This window comes from Mastigoproctus giganteus, chromosome 1 (assembly GCF_048544385.1).
Source record: "Mastigoproctus giganteus isolate SK-2022 chromosome 1, ASM4854438v1, whole genome shotgun sequence".
NCBI lineage: Eukaryota > Metazoa > Arthropoda > Arachnida > Uropygi > Thelyphonidae > Mastigoproctus > Mastigoproctus giganteus.
In genome coordinates, this window is record NC_143575.1 from 142,227,290 (window position 1) to 142,247,099 (window position 19,810).

General features: G+C 34.6%; 1 protein-coding gene across 1 annotated transcript in view; it reads right to left on the bottom strand.

The window, feature by feature from the left end:
• Positions 1-19,810, bottom strand: part of LOC150091168 (integrin alpha-PS1-like) — a 552,996-nt gene that overhangs the window by 106,378 nt on the left and 426,808 nt on the right. The window contains exons 17-18 of the mRNA XM_090388878.1: positions 4,070-4,149; positions 427-507 (exon numbers count right to left, since the gene is read on the bottom strand). Coding sequence (XP_090245004.1) covers positions 427-507; positions 4,070-4,149 — 161 coding nt within the window. The remainder of the gene's footprint in view (positions 1-426; positions 508-4,069; positions 4,150-19,810) is intronic.

A 19,810-nucleotide genomic window follows, 5' to 3' on the forward strand; every position in this document is an offset into this window, starting at 1 on the left:
AACACACAAATTAAATCACCACATTAAAAACATCACCAACAATTACTGAAAAAAATAAATAATAAAATGTAAAAAAAAAAAACACAATTCCAGTAGTTACGGTTAATTGAAACAAAGGTAAAATAATCAGTCACTAAAATTATAAAACAGCTAATGCTATTTAGCCTTTTCAAAATTATGAAAAAGGCTGATTTTGTGTTTTCTTGTCCATATTCTTGTAGCTGACAAGATTTAAACTGTCTAGTAAATACAATAGTCCTAATGTTTGTAGCAGAAAAAAATTTACTTTACCACATTTGCTAAACTGATGCTACGAGAGTACTGGCACGAGGCCTAAGAATTTTGATCTTGTGGAAACGGACAAGTTATTTGGAAATTTTTAGCCCATTTTTGATTAATTAACATGAAAATTCTAAATAAACTTACCCTCTTATTTCTACCTCTGCTACTCTAACTATTTTAACTGTAATTGATGTGTCTTCTTGAGGTGTAATTTCCTTGCTGGTCCTACATTTACAACAGAAATAAATGTTATACTTCACATTAAAAAAAAAAAACTCAAATTAACTAATATTTTCTCAAATCTTTTCAAATTAATTTCTTCAATTTTAATGAAAAAACGTGCCTCAGAAAAACAAAAATTTCAATAATACATTTTGCCCATAATAATAATTAAAGTTTTTATTTTACCTGCTTAATTTTTATTCTGTATTTATTCTTATTTTTTCATTTAAGATAACCTGATTATATAAACATGGGAACTATATAATTAATTAAACAAGAAAACATTTTTATCTTCATTCTGATCTTTAATCTTTACTCTTTTATCTGAAATCTTTACTCTGAAATCTATCTAGCATCCTCTAATCATGTTGTGTTTAAAAAAAAAATTCATAAAAATTAGACAATAATACTATCTGCCACAGCAGATTGTGAAAAGAAAATTAGTGGGAGAGCTCTTTGCTTCCACAAAGAGAAGAAACTTTCACTATAACTGAATTCCACAATCATTCTCACACACTTTAGTACTTATTGATATCTTGTCGTGGAGCATATATGAATTGATGGAAAAATCAGTTATTGCAAGGTGCAGGATCTAATGGAATATAAAGTTTTTATTTTGGTACATAATAAAAAACTTTTGTAGTTTAAAGCAGAAAAATCACACCATAATCTTTTAAAACAGACCTTACATATAAGAAAATTAGTAGTAATTGAATATTTACTGCCACAAATTCTGTTGCTAGTTCATTAAGGATCTAGTCTTTAACTCAAAATTTCTTTTCTCTTTTCACTTCCAATGAAAAGCAATAAGTTTTTGGCTTCTGAGACAAAATTTGTTGTGTGGTTCTAATACTGCTACCCAGTGAAATACACATCAGATCCATTTACCTGTATGTTGTATAGTGCTGAAGTCTGCTTGTAACTCAAAAGGCAAATCTTAACGGGCTGTCTGTTGAATATCTGATAAAATCGATATATACATTCACTGAATTATTCATCATCACTACCCATTACAGCAGCACTACATTCTTTCTAAAATGAGGTCTGTCTGCAGATCTGCATGTAGTATTCAAGATGTGGCATGACAATTGCATTATACAATGGGATAGTTACCTCCCTTATCCCTGCTAGCAAAATTCCTATATATCATTAATAAAACCCCATGAGCTGTTTTGACAGTCTGTCCATGCTGCTTGGAGAACTTCATACCAAAATGCACAATTATACCCAGATCCTTTTCATTTTCCATTACCCTGAGGGTAGTAACCACACAGTTGATACGTTACTCTGGGATTACTGCCACCCTTATGTAGTACCTTGCATTTCTGAATGTTAATCTTCAATTGCAATTTCTCAACCCACCTGCCTAATTTTACTAGATCTTGTTGCAGCAGCATATTTTCATTAATGTCATTAACCACCCTGCTAACCTTTGTATAATCTGCAAACTTAGACATTAAGCCTGATATATCCTCATCAATATCATTAATAAATACAGAAAACAACAATAGGCCCAACACCAAACCCTGTGGACTCCACTAATATCATTACTCCACAAAGAGCAGTCTCTCTCTCTCTCTCTCTCTCTCTCTCTCTCTCTCTCTCTCTCTTTCTCTCTCTCTCTCTCTCATATGAAGGTGGAAAAACCAAAGAAACAAAGTCTTTGTTTCTTTGGTTTTTCCACCTTCATATCGTTCTACTTATTTCTGTAAGGTCATCCATGATCTGTATGTATTACTTTGTCAACATAATTTTGTACTGGCTAACTTTATTCTAAATTATATTCAAAATTTATACTAGATTTACCACGTGGTTTTTTCGCACGTGTATCCTGACATACAGAACATGTCGGAAACAGAAGTAAGAACATTGCTGTCTTTTTCATTATTTTGGTGGATGACCTCTGAAGAAGACACTAAAATTATGAATGACACCGCAATGCTATTTCCACCTTGGTCGTCTCTTCAAAATTCCATTTGGTTTATTTATTTTTTCCTTTGTTATATTTATTTTAATTTCGTTTCCTATCTCCCCCCCCCCCTTTTTCGGTCAACACATATATCGCTCCCAGGATACACCGTATTTTCATTAGTCTAATTCTAAGAATAAATATCTACTTACTATATTTTACACTAATAATAATAATCCCTTATATATATATATATATAACATTTATCATGAATTCTAGAATGATCTGAAACAGCTCTCACTGACTGAGAGCTTCCAAACCATCGCCATTCCTGAATTATGCTGAGCCTCCCCTTCCTTCCTTTCTCCCCTCCCTCTGCACCACATCAGATCAGTAAAATTTAAATTATTATTTTAATGGCACTGGACCTTGTTTCTTACATCCATTTGTGCATTTGTCTGTAGAAGTGTAGGCTATTTTGCATGTTGTGCAGACTGAAAACTGCACCATAACTCATGAGGAAAGCACTACTCCCTCTAGCTGAGATCAGTTAACTAGACTTAACTGAAGACTATAGAAATTCCTCTAGTCATCAATGGGAATCAAACCCATACCTCTCCAAACTAGTGGCAGATGGCAATGAATTGAATTACAAGAGAATCACATATTCTCTTCTCATTGCAAGGGAATGAACAAGAATATTCCTGCATCACAACTATTCTAGAGAACTTTACAACCAGTAGTCTGATATTTAAAGCATAATGAAATGTGATCAAATGACAATGATTTGCATACGTAAAAGTAAGCATTATTTTTGTACATGATGGCGAAAAGTGAATACTATGTTTGAAAATGGCAGAGAACAAATGCTATACAAAAATAAAAACACTGCAGAACTGTATAATGAATGTCCCACTGTATGAACAAGTTCTGTGATAATCATGAGTGAACAATGTACTATGTGAATTTTTTTGTAGAATGCTTTGAACTGTAGTGATAATGTAATTTTTATTATTCACATTTTTGTAAACACAAAATTCATTTCTCCCACATTACATAAAGATTCATATGAAACACTGTTTCAGTGCTATTTCATTTCTTGCATGCTACTCTTACTTCAATTAACTAGGGTTGTTTATTTTATTTTTTTATTTATTTTTGGTATTTCAATACAAGGAGCACCACAATCAAGTATGTCTCCAACTGCTGCATTATAAGTTTTTAATTGTCTCCAGGGAACTTTAATCCTAATAGGTTGAGACCATTTATAGCTGCTAAACCTAAACAGACTAGTATATAAACTGTCATATTTATAAAATGAATAGACAAGCTGTAGAAATATGCTAAAGAATACACAAAGTTTACATTGGAACCACTGGAACTGATTAAAGCGTAAATATGATATAGCATAAATGTGACCTCACATTTACAGTGTCATATTGTTACAGTTTCCAACAATACAACAAATCCAACTTCACAGTATGACACCCAGAAGCATTTTAGCTTTGATCGTTATTAATTATAGGTAAGATCATTCAGTAAGATCATTCTGTTTTATTTAATGATTATTTTTCATATGATTGATATAGGTGTAATAACTAAAAATGATATTCTATAGCTTTTAAACTATTTATTTCCATATTTTAATATACTTACGTATTTGCTTTCATGCTGAACTTCAAGATGCTCTCTTCATCTGTTACTGCTCTAGGATTAAGCCGAATTTGAACTTCAATCTAAAACCAAAATTTCTGCATATAAATAAAGTAATTTTTTTTATAAGCCTAGAAATACAACTCCTATCTAATGCAATTCTATTAAGTTATTTATACCATGTGTACACCATATCCAAATATTTCATTACTTCATACAGCATGTCCTCCCCCACCTTTTCTTACCGAATACATCAAATTGTCAAACTAATAGAGCAAACTTATTTATGAAAAGATCTAAACCTCTCGAACATTTCCTTGTTCATTTTACAAATAAACGTGGTCTTTGTTCTAATCTCAATGGTGTCCATTTCCACTTAGTCTCCCAAACCTCATGTACTTTTCCTGACAGAATTTCAATTATCGGTTGATTCAACCACTTCTCATCTCAGTTTCCGAATTATTCGCTGTATCATTCCTTTCGCTTCAAAGATGGTACTTGTGCATATGTCTACTCTGATATTCCCTGTCAGAGATTTAGTAATTTGGATTTTTCTCTTTTCGATCTTATCTGGCTTAAAATTTCTCTACAACATTCTGTCAAATTCATCTGTTGCCTCTATCGTTCTCACAACTCAACTAATCACTTGGAACTCTTTGACTTCCATTTTTTAAAACTTTACTTTCTCTGGTCCAACTTTACTTGTCACTTGACAGCGAGTTAATTTTCCTTGGTGATTTCAAGGTTCACAATTCCAGCTGGCTTCCGTTTTCCAGTCATATGGACCCAGCTGGTTGAGATGCCGAGATTTTTGCAATTACTAATGACCGCACTCAAATTGTTCATTTACCTAACAGAATACCAGACAAACCTAACCATACAGCCAACATGCTTGATGTTGGCTGTGTGGTTATTGGTAAAGTGTATTGGGTTTAAACCCAGTACACTTTACATGCATAGTAAAAATACAGTACACAATTGTAAAAAAGCTATGTACAATTTAAAAATGTTGTGCAGATGATTTCCTTTGGTACACTTTATCTGGAATGTTTTGGTGCAACATATAGCAGTATGTCTACCAACACACATTTGTTCCAGAAACCTTCATAGCAATTTTCCATTGATTTAATGTCTTGATGAAATTATTCCCCCCTCACCTGCTGGTCACTCACTATGACAAGGTTTTTGGGAAAGGAGTCTAAATATAAATGCAAGAAATGAAGTTTCAGTGACATGACATCCTATTTCTTTATCATAGGGTGATATAAAGAAATAAAATTAAATAGGATGACATATGATATCATATTTCTTTATATATATCGAGCGGTTCATGAAGTCCAGCTTTGTGCAGGAGACCTGTGGTTACCCAAAAGTTTCCACAAAGCCATTTGAATGCCTGCCATACTTTTCATTTTATATTGATGCATTTTTCAAAGGTTTCATCCTCCAGCAGCTCTCTGATTTGAGGACCCACAAAGATTCCCCTCTTTCATTTTTTAGCACTGATCTTTAAAAATTTCACACTTAAATAACGAAATCCTCTCAAATTCATTTTGTCTATATACTTTCACAATAACACTTCATTAGGCCAAGCATAATGTGAAGAGGCAAAAGGAATATCTTCACTGACTCCACTAATAGTACAGGTAACCCTCATATATCACGGTAGTTTGGTTCCTACAAAATCTCGTGTAATATGAAAGTGTTTTACGGGACTAAGAACCAGTACAAAAAAGGGATGTTACATTCCAAAAGCTAACAAAAACACACCATTTTTTTTTATAACTATCAGAAACTTAATTTTTATAGTAGTAATAACTTAATATTTTAACTTTATTTTTATAATAGTAGTAACTTAAATAGTAATAACTGAACAAATGTCTTGCCTTACAAACTGTAATACTTATATGTGAGAATGTATGTTCATTTAATTTTCTTCCTCTTCATCGCTGCTAAGCACAATCTCTTCTGCAACGTCTAGATTTTGTGTACCTTCTGCTCTCTTTAAAAGTCACAAACTGCACTCTTCGAAGTCACATTTTTTTATGGTCTCAAATAATCACAAGTTCAATAGAGCAGAATCTAACCCAAGGATCTCCCAACAAAATACAGTGGACCCCTGCTTCAAATGATACGCGAAAATTGGAAGAATATTTTCCATTTAGCAAAACATTTATTAATATGTACTGTAATATGTACATACTAACTAATCGATATTTCTGTTCACTGACTTTTTTTTTTTTTTTTTGTGTTGTTGCTGTTGTAAAATTTAAAACAGTAAAAATGATAAGCAATTAATAACAAAGAACACTGCATGCACAAGTTGCAACAAACACAATACACACATGTGAGATATGGAGTAATGAGTTTCTGAAAATGTATTTGTTTTTTCTGTGATTGGAAGGAAAAACACATTTCACCATAGTAATGTGAAAACCCACAGAATTCCAGCTATCAGTATCTATAGCAAATGCAAGAAGATCAAGTTTAATACCCGTTTATAATTGATTGCACTAACAGAAAAGCCCAATAAATCAGAAACTGCAAATTGTTTTTATTGCTTTATGATAGTGAACTCCAGAAATGTGCTTTAGAAAAATACCATGAAGACGATAACAACTAGCGAGTCAACAGCAGGGATTCACAAAAAGGAATGGAAACATTGAAAATTACATCTAACATAATAGCAGGGTTTTCCCAGCACAAAAGCTCAAAAATACCGTGTTATGCGAGATTTCCCACAATTCTCAAACCGTGTTAGAGAGAAACCTTGTTATATAAATACAGTGTTGTAATAGTAATACAATGCATGGGATGCAAGAAAGCAAGTGCATGAGCTTATGTAACATCAGCCAAAAAAAAAAATTCACACAACCATTCTCTCTAAAAGTTGGTCCAGTTCCTCCTTGAATTTATTTAACCTATCAACTTCCACAATGACAGATGGAAGTTTGTTCCAGCAATTAACCATCTGCTGGCTAAAGGCAAATTTCTGCACATCTATTCTATAACTGTCTATCCTCAATTTGAATTTATGCCCCCTTAGGTTCGTAATCTGAGAAAGTGAAAGAAACCCATCAGAATTCAGCATGCTCAACCCATTCAAGGCCTTATACACCTCAATCAGATCATCTCACAGGAGCCTAGTCTCCAGCTCTTAAGTTCTGCAATTTGCAGAACTTAAGCCTCTCTTGGTAATAGGATCCCTTCATTCCCCTCACCAATCTGGTAGCCCTTCTCTGTACATGCTCAAACAAATCTACATCCTTCCTAAAATGAGGCCTCCAGACCTGTATGCAGTACTCAAGGCATGGCCTGACCATTGCCTTATATAAAGGGATAATCACCTTTTCCCTGCTAGCAAAATTCCTCTATATCATTGACAAAACCACATGACCTGCTCTTGCAGCCTGTCTGCATTGCTCAGAAAACTTCATATCTAACTGCACAATTACCCCCAAATCTTTTTCATTCTCCACTTCCCTCCAAGGGCTGTTCAATAAAAAATTATATTCAATAATTTTTTATTGAACAGTCCTTGGAGGTAAGTGAAGTATGGTTGTTTATGAAAAATTTATAATTTTTCATAAACAACCATACTGCTTGCTATTTCTAGTTGAGCTGGAGAGTTAGCAGCCATGAAGCATAAGAAAACTTTTTAATTTTTTCCAGGTTCTATGTTAAAAAAAGTAACAGTGCATGGAAAATAAGAGTACAATGATTTTCTTATTTTTCATAGAATTGCAGCTTGGTTCCTTTGGTAGCTTGTTTGGCAAATCATGTGTAGCACCCTTTATATTACGAACTTTTTCAAAGTTCATAATATTGCGAGATAAGATCATCGTATAACAGTAAGGCAATTGGCAGAGATGTTGAGAATATAACACACACAGTATTCTCCATGACCATTCGCATGTGACATGTATTGGTTCAAGAATACTCACATCTGAGCTACAGCAAGTTCACATGGAAGTTTGTCAGGAGCTGCAAAGGATGGTTACTTAAGATGGTGAGATTCTGCACAAGGTAGTAATGGTGAATGAGATATGATGGCATCATTTAAACTCAGAGTAAGCAACAAAACTATGGAAATCTACATCGCCAACACTGAAAAAAATCAAAAGTTTTGGCTTCTGCAGGAAAGGTTATGGTCATTTTTTTTAACATTCAAGGAATGGTTTAACAGCACGTTGTGCATCATCACATCATATGACTGTTACAGCACATTACTACAGTACTGTACTGCACACTTTGCAGCATCATATTCATCTTGAACAACTGCCACTCCAGGCATAGTTGGGTGGATGCTGCATCATGACAATGTGAGACCTCACATTCCTCATACTATGTTGGAGTACTTAGTTAGCATTAATGTGAAATGTTTTCCTCATCCACTTTACATCCTTGACCTTGTACGCTTTTATTCTTTTTTTTTTTTTTTCTTTTTTTTTATTTGCAAAGTTAAAGCAGCTGTGAGGAAAATGTTTCCAGTCTTCAAGCTGTAAAGACATTGGAGACAATTCTCAAATACCTCCACTGTTTTTGAAGAATGACAGAAAGGTTGGAGTAAGAGCATTTGAAAATATGGATAATTAATAAATAAAATAAATAATTAATTGTGAAAAAAAAATTATAACCATTCTTTACTGAACAGCCCTCATAGTATTCTACACTTTCAAAGCATGGCAACAAATGTTTCAGTAATTCATTGGAACAATTCATAATATAATAGATTCAAATTATTATCACAGGCAGGTGAAATTTTCATTCTTCTACAAAAAAGGTGCTTAGTTTTAAAAAGCAAATTTCGAATTTTAATTGATTTGCTTTCCTCAGAACAGTTTAACATTACTGTTTATATTGTAACACAGGTGAGTGATAATTGTAACAATGTTTCTATTACTTCAATATTTAATTACGATTCTAGAACTATTGTAGAAAAAGTAACACTAAATACACTACAAACATAATGCACAAAGTAATCTGAAAATTGGGTTTATACATGACAAGGTACAATTCCAAAATACCAAATAAAATACCTGAATACCAAAATACCCTAACAATGCCTAGTGGACTAGCACCGTAAGCATGAAAGCTTTATAATGGTTCAGAAGAATAGTAGGGTTTTAATTGTAATAAATAAGTATTTTAAAGGTTTTAATCACTTTTTGGCATATATCTTTTGTATTTAGCTAAGGATATAACTAATTTAACACTGTGATTGTTACGGTATACCGTAACATGATAGCGTATATCTTGAACTTGATAGCTAAGATATAACATAAAATTATATAGCGAAATACATATTACTGCATTAGCTTAGTATAGTATTATATAGTCAAGTATAGTATAGTAAATTAACCAAATTTATTAACCTTATTAATTTTCATTGTTAATTAATTATATGGTATTTAAATGGAAATCATTCTCCAGACTAGAGCAGCAAAGCAACATGCACAAAGAAGTGCGAGTGCTGTGGCTTGGGGAAAACTAAAGGGGGTGATTCTCTAATGCATCACATTGATATAGATGAACAATGCACTGTTGAGTCAGTTTGGTGCGGCATAAATACGCATGAAGTGGAGCATTGAAATGAATACATACATCATGCAAGCATACTATGAAATAATCAGGTTAGAGACCGATATGACAATGTACAGATCGCGACTACATACCAAGTGGTTAGAACGATACCCAGATATTCAGATCACCGAAGAGCGATTAGCAGACCAAAGAAGGACCATCGTCATGAAGAACCTAATGGCTCCTGCCATCTTGGAAACAATCAAGCAGGATGTCAGCGATCTGCCACAAAACACAAAGAATATGGTCAATATGGAACCAGAGGAGGAATAGCTAAGCTGTACTGGGACCGCACCATAATAATGGATAGGACAATCCCACACAACAGACTGGACATAACCCTTGTGGACAAGAACGAAAAGGCTACCTACCTGACTGACATAGCGGTACTCAACACTGGCAACCTGCAGAAAACCCATGGGGAAAAAATCGGGAAGTACACGAACCTAAGACAGGAGATCAAAGAGATGTGGCATATGCAACAAGTAACGACCATCCTGATCATCGTGTCAACCACAGGTATGGTGCCAAAGACCATACATAACAGCCTAGCAGCAATATATCTCCAGGCGAACACCTGTTTGTTATTTGGTTTTTTAGGAGCATTAGCAACTAAGGCCATATTGCTCCGGGATATGCGGTGGTCATTCCCTGACCTTTCCGCATCCTCTGTATTTGGTGGTGACGGGCTCGAAGCCCGGTCTAATCAAGAAGCGTGTGCTACTCACTGCTGCTCCTTCCCACCTGGCTACGAAGGCGCCAATAGCAAACACCTACAAAGAACTCCAGGAAGTGGAAATCCTGAACATCTATAGGATAGTCGGAGAGTTCCTCGACCAACGGTAACACCAGACATAACAACAACAACAACCTTGTGTACTTGGTAGCAATACCCTTCACAAGGGTATTTCTCCCTGATTGGTGGAACCCCCAATCAGGGAGAAATAATATATGAGCAATAATAATAATAATAATAATAATAATAATAAAAGGATGGTTGTGTGGGAGAAGACAGTGTGGTACTCAATGGACACTGCTCTTCATGTCTTAATGTTATTAGTGGAGTCCCCCAGGTTTCAGTGTTGGGCCCATTGTGATTTTCTATTTTTATCAATGATATTGTTGAAGCTATATCAGCGTTAATGTCTAAGTTTGCAGGCAATACAAAGATTGGTAGAGTTGTTAATGACAGTAATGATAGTACACTACTGCAACAGGATCTGGAAAAGTTGAGCAGATGGGCTGAGAGGTGACAACTGAAGTATAACATTGACAAATGTAAAGTACTTCATATGGGTAGCAGTAACCCCAGAGTAACATACCAACTAGGTGGTACTACACTCAGGGTAGTGGAGAATGAAAAGGACCTGGTTGTAATTGTGCAGTCAGATATGTAGTTTTCTGAGCAGCGCAGACGGGCTGCAGACCAGCTCATGGGATCTTGTCAATTATATACAGGAATTTTGCTAGCATGGATAAAGAGGTGATTGTCCCTTTATATAAGGTGATTGTCCCTTTATATAGGGCCACACCTTGAGTACTGCATATAGGTCTAGAGGCCTCATTTTACGAAGGATGTAGAGCATCCTTCCTAAAATGAGGTGTGACCAATGTGCTGGAACAAGTACACAGAAGGGCAACAAGATTGGTGAGTGGAACAAAGGGTTTCTGTTACCAAGAAAGGCATTAGTTCTGAAAACTGCAGCATCTGGAGACTAGGCACCTGCAAGGTGATCTCATTGAGATGTATAAGGCCTTGAATTGTTTGAGCAAGCTGAATGCTGGTGAGATTCTTCCTCTTGCTCAGAATAATCACCTGAGGGGACATAAATTCAAATTGAGGAAAGGCAATTGTTGAATAGATGTGCGGAAATTTGCCTTTAGCCAGCGGGTGGTTGATAGTTGGAACACGCTGTTGTAGTGGAGGTCAACAACTTTAAATAAGTTCAATGCAGAACTAAACAAACATTTAGAGTGAACAAATGGATCAAATGGCAATTTTTTTTTTTTGGCTGATGCTATAAGCTTGCTTTCTTGCATCATATGCCTTTACTAATACTCATGCTAATCAAAAGAAAAAAGAAATCATAAAAATAAGAGAAAAACTGAAGTTACACTTTCTATCAGCAGCGGAAGTACATGGCTCCACTTCCAGAGACATGCCTTCACACCTACCAAAAGAAGTGCCACTTCCAGCACAAATGAAATCAAATAAAGACAGGGAACATACGGGCTCCCTTCTTTGGAGGAACTCAAGACTTGACCACTGTCTAGCAAAAGATCGATGAATGTCCATATATGATCCCAATACAGAATGAAAAGTAACAAAAACTAAACTCAAAAACATGACACATTCCATGGCCATCAACCCTCTATAGCAGGGGTCGGCAAGCTGTGGCTCTTTGAGCATGTAACTGCAGCTCTATAACTTTTAGCCCACATGAAGCACAATTTGAAGTGGAGTTAGAGGACTTAAAAATCAAGGACATGTGGAATGCAAGACTAAAATGCTTTAAAACTGAAATTGAGGATGTAAAGAGGCAAAAAAAGGCTGCACTTCTACACAAATTTGTGGCAATAGATGAGTTGAAAAAGCAAGACCAAATTGTTTTTTTATGCGTGGAGTAGCTTACCGGACACATATATAAATTTGAAATATTTGTGTTTGGACTTCTCTCAGTTTTTGGTTCGATGAATTTCTGTGGGCAAATATTTTTGAACATGAACTATATTAAAAATAAATCAAGAAACCGTCTGAACAATGCGAGTCTCTCAGCATGGGTAAAGATGAAAATTGCAACATACTCGCCTGATGTTGAGACACTCGCTCAAGAAGTTCAGCAGTAAAAGTCACATTAATTCGTACCTAATTGGTTGTTTGTTACGTTTTTTTCACTATTGATAAATAATATTTCAAATAAAACACCTTACCACTCTATTCCATTTCTTAAAAATCTACCCCCAATCTCTCCTCCCAGCTTGAGCTGAGGTGTGGTTCTTCAGATTCTCTTTTTTTTTTTTTTTTTTTTTTTTAATTAGATCAAAAATGACTCTTCACTCAAAAAAGGTTGCTGACTACTGCTCTATAGTTTAAACAAATGCATCAAACAAATTGCTAATTTAAACATTTATCCATCTAATTTAACAGGTATAAACCAGGTGGAAATATGCAAATCAACCCTAAAAACAAATCATAATAAAATTCCATTTCATAAAAATGAAATAGTGTACCTAATAAAGTAGCCACTTAGTGTACGTTAGATTTTTGAATTTAGTTCATTTACTATCTTTTTTTCTGTATTCAGATCATATAGGAACGTTCATTGATCTTTAGCTGAACTGTGACCAATGACTTAAATGCAATCAGCCTCATTTTAATCAGCTCTAGCCTGGCAATGTACGGAATGCCCCTTGTGCAAGATGAAGAGAACTGTAATGTATGGATCAAGCCAATGTAAGGAACATGGTCTAGCAGAGCTGTAGATCACAGAGCCATAGTCTAGACATGACCATATTAATATATGATACAAATGCAGTAGCATGTAACAGTCAGCTCCCCATGTTGTGACAGATAGTACACTTAAGATAAGGCAAGTAATCTGGAGCTCTTTTATATGTTCGAGGAAGGCAAGTTTTTGGTCAAGAATCACACCAAGAAAGCAGACAGTGGGATAATTTGATTTTCTCAGTGAAGTTCTGAGTCTGAAGGTAGGATGTGCTTCCTACAAAAGTGTATCCCGACAGTCTTTTGTGGCAAAAACCATTGTTTTGGGGCCACCCACTTCACAATTTTGTAGATTGCATCCTGCAACTGTCTTTCTACCATTTGCATATTAGGCGAATTACAGGAGATACTTAAGTCATACAGTGTAGTGGACACCATTTAAGGTAGATCCTGTGTTATTAAGTTAGCATTAGTAGAGGCATACAATGCAAGAAAGCAAGCTTATGCAGCATCAGCCAAAAGAAAAAAAAAAAAAGAAACCGCTCCCATTTCATCCCTCTGTTCATTCCAAATACCTGTCCAGTTCAGCCTTAAATTTATTTAGGCTATCAACTTCCACAACAAAAGATGGAAGTCTGTTCCACCAATCAACTACCCGCTGGCTAAAGGCAAACTTTCACAGATCTATCCTACAACTGTCTTTCCTCAATTTGAATTTATGCCCTCTCAGGTGATTATTCTGAGCAAGAGAAAGAATCCAATCAGCATTGAACATGCTCAAACCATTCAAGGCTTCATACACCTCAATCAGATCACCTCGCAGGTACCTAGTCTCAAAACACTGTAATCTGCAAAACTTAAGCCTTTCTTCATAAGAGCAACCCTTTGTTCCAGTCACTAATCTTGTTGCCTTTCTCTATACTCTTTCCAACAGCTCTACATCCTTCTTAAAATGAGTCCTCCAGACCTGTATACAGTACTCAAGATGTGGCCTGACCATTGCCTTCTACAAGGGAATAATCACCTCCTTATCACTACTAGAAAAATTCCTGTAAATCATTGACAAGACATCATGAGCTACACTTGCAGACCATCTGCACTGCTAAGAAAACTTCACATCTGCCTGCACAATTACTCCCAGGTCCTTTTCATTCTCTAAATTCATTATTATATTAAATAGGGTGAAATTTAGTACTGAAACTTGTGGAATCCCTTCTTCCAGAATAAAATTGGAAGGCTGTTGAATCTACAAAGAAAACAGATTAAATTGGAAGGTTGTTGACTCTAACTTGAAATGAGCAATGATGGAGGAAGTTTGATAAACTCTGTCAGTACAAACTTATTAACATTTGACCTTGAACTTAAGTCTTAACACTAATATGCAGAAGCTGCCTCTTATGCTTGGCAATCTTTCTTTATTTCTTTTGCCCCTTTTAATTTTCTTTATAAATTATTCTTTATTTAATGTGGTTGGTTGTTGTGAGCTGATTTCCTTCACATGGCTCATGCTGCCATTTATTTCCTGTTTACTTCTGATTTCTCATTTTAGACTTCACTCTCTTGTCTGTAGCTTGAACTGCTGTTGGGTAACTGCTTAAATTACTCTTCATTTCTTTAATGCATAAGGGCAACTGTTCTGCAGGTCTATTGTATAGGGAGGCTGACATTAGTTCGTCAGTTGCTGTTCATTAAGTAGATTTGTATAATTTTTGTACATTATATAATTATTATACTTTATTTTGTATAATAATGTTTAATACGCAGTAATTTCCACAACCATTGTTTTTTTGTGGCCTTCTGATAAGAGACTTAATGGTCAGCTGTTCTCTTTGGTTGTTTCATTTATGTTTCTCATTGATAGTTTACTATAACATTATCATGATATTCACATTATTTGGATGGTGTTATCAAGCAGGCTCTGGTCTAAATTTATTCTTTATTGGCTTTTAAATTTATGGTATATTTGCCATTTATTTAAAATATTCAAAATTCTTGGTACGCATTCTTTCCACATTATTCTTTTTCTCTATTTTTCCTTCATCTTTCTTTTGTTTTTCTAATTGGTTTTAGTCTTATTTGCTTTTTGCAGTGCTTTTCCTTTTTACTGTCTCACTTTAACTTAATTTACATTGTGTTCTAGGCAACATTTTGTTGGACATGCTAAAGCTGCCTTCTTATGTTTGCAATTCTTTCTTTATTTACTTTTTTTTTTCTCCTTTTCAATTTTACTTTTAATCTAATTTGCATTATATATCTTGTGTACATTTACCTTTTATTTAAATATTTGAAATTTGATACATTTTCTTTCCGTCCACTATACTTTCTAAATTTTTTTTCTTATTTTACTTCTGCCATAGTTTAAATACTTTCTTTGTCTAACTCCTTGATACAGGTGGCCCCGTTTAATGCCGATGATTTGTTCCAGAAAAACAGAGTGCTAAGTGAGTGCCGCATTCCCATAAGATAACACATGTATTTGTGAATTTCAGTCGGTGCCATAGGATATTTCCTAATCAATAATAAACGGTAGTGAAAAGATGCACAAATGTCGGTCAAAATATTTACTATTCAAATATTTGTACATATAAAATATTCTGCATTAGCATTACTAGAGGTATATGATGCAAGAAAGCAAACTTATGCAGCATCAACCAAGCCAAAAAAAAAAAAAAAAAAAAAAAAAAAACACACTCCCATTTCACCCCTCCATTCATTCCAAGTACCTGTCCAGCTCAACCTTAAATTTATTTAGGCTATCAACTTCCACAACAAAGAATAGAAGACTGTTCCACCAACCAACCACTCTCTAGCTAAATTTTTCTTCAGATCATCATATAGGCTAATCTCTCTCTCTCTCTCTCTCTCTCTCTCTCTCTCTCTCTTTTTTTTTTTTTTTTTTGTAATATTTAACTTAACTGAATTCTGAAGATAATTGAAATATTATCTTCAATAAAATTAGTTAGTCTCTCCATTTCAATCCTAATAGCCGGCCTAGCTCTAGTTACTTGCAGTGGAACAGCTGCCTTTCCTGCTGCTAAAATTAATTCTTTATAATTGTTCTTACAGTTACAATTGCCAGTCCTAAATTATGGCAAACATCCGCTTGTCATTGACCAGAATCGATTCGCTTCAAAACGTCTAATTTAATTTTAAAATTCAGTCTTTTTCTTACATTTGTAATCTTCATATTGTATCCAGACGTTTTTTCATTCTTATCTGCCATTATTAACTCTTCGAAAATGTAACCGCGTTGGTTGCATTAATTATGATACAACGTTCGAGTAAACTGTCCATTACGCACAATGTCTAATACTGTACTGAGTGATGACTAGACTTCGGATAAATGTATATAACCAGTGGTGAGCTGTAAATATTTTAACAATGGGCTCGCAGTTTTTCCAACTTTCTACCCAATAAATTTGATCGGTCACAGAAGTGACATCATCCGCAGCTTCCACTAGAGGAGCTTCCTGTGCTCGCACTACTAGTAGTGTGATTAGAGCACGTGACGCGTTTTTCATGACCGTTATATTATCTGGAGTCAGAGGTGGATTTAGGGGAGTGGACAGATGCGGCTTATTACCCCCTTAACCATGAGTATAAGTGAATGTGTAAAACATTCCTAGGTCTATCTAAAAAAAAAATAAATAAATAAAAACCTGGTCCTCATGCATCGCCTTACGATGATAACTGGATATGGTGTCTGGAGTTCTAACTTTTTAGAATTTTTGAACAGTATGACGTCACAGTCATGTTTCCTGAAGTTACTACTGCAGTAAGTATAGTTGCAACAATACAAATATTTGTCAACAATTTCTTTTTTCATCTAGCATTTTCGTTACATTCCATTGTTAGGTTCCCCTAACAGTTGCATATGTCGCTTCAACTACAATATCGGTACATCAATCGGTGCTGTTTTACAGAAATATTTAGATACGTTGCACTCACAAATATACACGAGTGACACGAGTAATTACAGACCAGTTAGTTTAACTTCTGTCCCGGGTAAAATAATGGAGTCGCTGGTTAAAAATGCATTGCAGGATCATCTAGACAAGACTGCAGCAATAATTCAGACACAGCATGGATTTGTTAAGGGAAAGTCTTGTCTGACAAATTTGATAGGATATTATGATGCGTTTACAAAGGAACTGGATGCAAAAAATAATTTTGATATCATATATTTGGATTTCAGGAAAGCTTTTGATACTGTTGCGCATGGAAGACTATTGTACAAATTGGAGCAGAATGGTATTAAGGGTAAGTTGCTACAATGGATAAAAGGATGGTTAAGTGCGAGAAGACAGAGGGTGGTAATCAATGGGTGCTGCTCTTCTTGGACTAATGTTATTAGTGGAGTCCCACAGGGTTCGGTGTTGGGTCCACTGTTGTTTTGTATATTTATCAATGATATTGATGAAGGTATATCAGGCTTAATGTCGAAGTTTGCAGATGATACAAAGGTTGGCAGGGTTGTTAATGACAGTAATGGCAGTGTGCTACTGCAACAGGATCTAGATCAGTGTTTCCCAACCTTTTTTTTACCATGCCCCACCTAAGTCTTTCTAAAATTCTGATGCCCCCTATGTAACATTGGGAAACACCGATATACATATTTTTTATATTCAAAAATTGAATTATTTCCTAAATGAAGCCTAATTACAACTTGTTCAGGACACAAAACTTAGGTTTTAGGAAGAAATCATTAGGAAATTATTAAGAAAAAAACAGTAAGTAAATTTTCAAAACATATAATGGACAACTAAAATTCAAGTACAAAATAATTTATATGAAAGATTTTTTTATAATATTTTAATTTTTAGTAATTATTATTTAATTGTTTAATAATTTCAACATTCCATGTGAAGTCACTTCTAGATGAGTGCACTAAATTTAGTGAGACCCTTGTGCTTGATGCTTGCCGCAGAGAGATTTTATATTGGGCTCCAATTTAGTCAGCTTCAGTCTCAAGTCTCCCCGTTTTGTGATATCCAGTCGATTTCTTTTCTTTAGGAACAAATCATTTATGGCACTAAATCCACATTCAGCAAAATATGAAGATGGAAACGGTAACAATAGCTCTCTTGCAAAGTTGGTTGAATTTGGGTATTTAATTTCTGTTTCATCACAAAGCCATGCCATCGCTCCTTTTATATTGAATAAAGTTTTAACTGACTCATCATTTTGCATTTCTGAGAGTTCTTCTTGGTACTGCATTGATACATCAGACAAATCCACTAACATTGGTTGCATCATCCAGGTTGGAAAATCAATTTGTTTTAAATCAGAAAACCTTTCTTTTAAATCAGCGGACAGAATTTTCAGATGATCGACAATAACAAGTACAGCGGTATCAGTCACTTCACATTTTTGCAGCCAACGAAACTGTTCAAAATTTTTGTTACAAATATATTTTTGACATAATTCAATAAATGTAATGAAACCAAATATCTTTGCTTTTGCATCGACGAGAGTTTTATTTGTTCCTTGAAGTTGTTTATTTAATATATTTAGTTTTTCAAAGATATCGGCTAAATAACTCACAAATGCTTTACCATCGACCGTTAACAGATGCTTCATTTCAGGTTTGTCACTTAAAAAGTCACTAATAGTATCAAATAGTTCCATGAATCTTTTCAAGCAGTTCCCTTTCGAGAGCCACCTTACTTCAGTGTGAAGTAAAAGTCTCACATGGTCTCCATTTTGTTCTTCACAAAAAAGCTTGAAGAGACGCTCACATTTGGCATTAGCTTTAATAGCATTGACACATTTTATAACTGATTTTAGTACTTCATGAAGAACAGGCGAAATATTTTTAGCTACCAAGTTTTCCCTATGAATAACACAATGCACAAGAAGCATTTCTGGATTCTCATCTTTCATCAATTTTAAGCAGCCATTTTTCTTGCCCATCATATTAGGAGCACCATCTGAAGCGCAAGATGTTATATTTTTCATTGGTATATTATTGTCATCTAAGTAATTTTTTAGCTTATTATATATATCTTTGGAGGTAGTGGTGCTCTCTAATGATTTACAGAATAACATTTCTTCAGCAAAATTACCTTTATCAATATATCTCACATAAGTTATCAGTACGGCTTCACTGTCTCTCAAAGTTGATTCATCCATTTGCACTGAGAATTTTCTTGTTTTCAGCTTTCCAACAAGTTGTATTTCAATATCTTCACTCATTTCATCTATTCTTCTGCTAACAGTATTGTTATTGAGTGGCATAGCTTTCACGTCTTTGTCATCTTTTTCCAGAACTGTTTTAAGAAATGCTGATATTGATGGTTTGATTAAATTCTCTCCTATAGTATGATTTTTCCCAGATTTAGCAATGAGTAAAGAAATTTCATAACTAGCCTCAAGAGTACGATTGACAGTTGCAGTATGAGCAATAAACAGAGACTTTAATGTTGCTCTTTTTTCAAAATTCTTCTTTAAAGTTTGAAAGTAATCTAAATCTGAATTTACATGAGCATTATGTTTCGCCTTCAAATGCGCCTCAAGACGACCTCGCTTCATTGATTCGTTGGTCAAGCATTGTTGGCATAAAAGACAAAAAGGTGACCTTTGATCGTGGATAGCGGGTATGAAACCAAATTTTAAGTATTCCTCTGAATACTGACGAACTTTTTTTTTACTTGCACTACTCATTTTACTGCGCAACTGAAAGAAATAAATATAAGATAAATCAAAAACTAAAAATA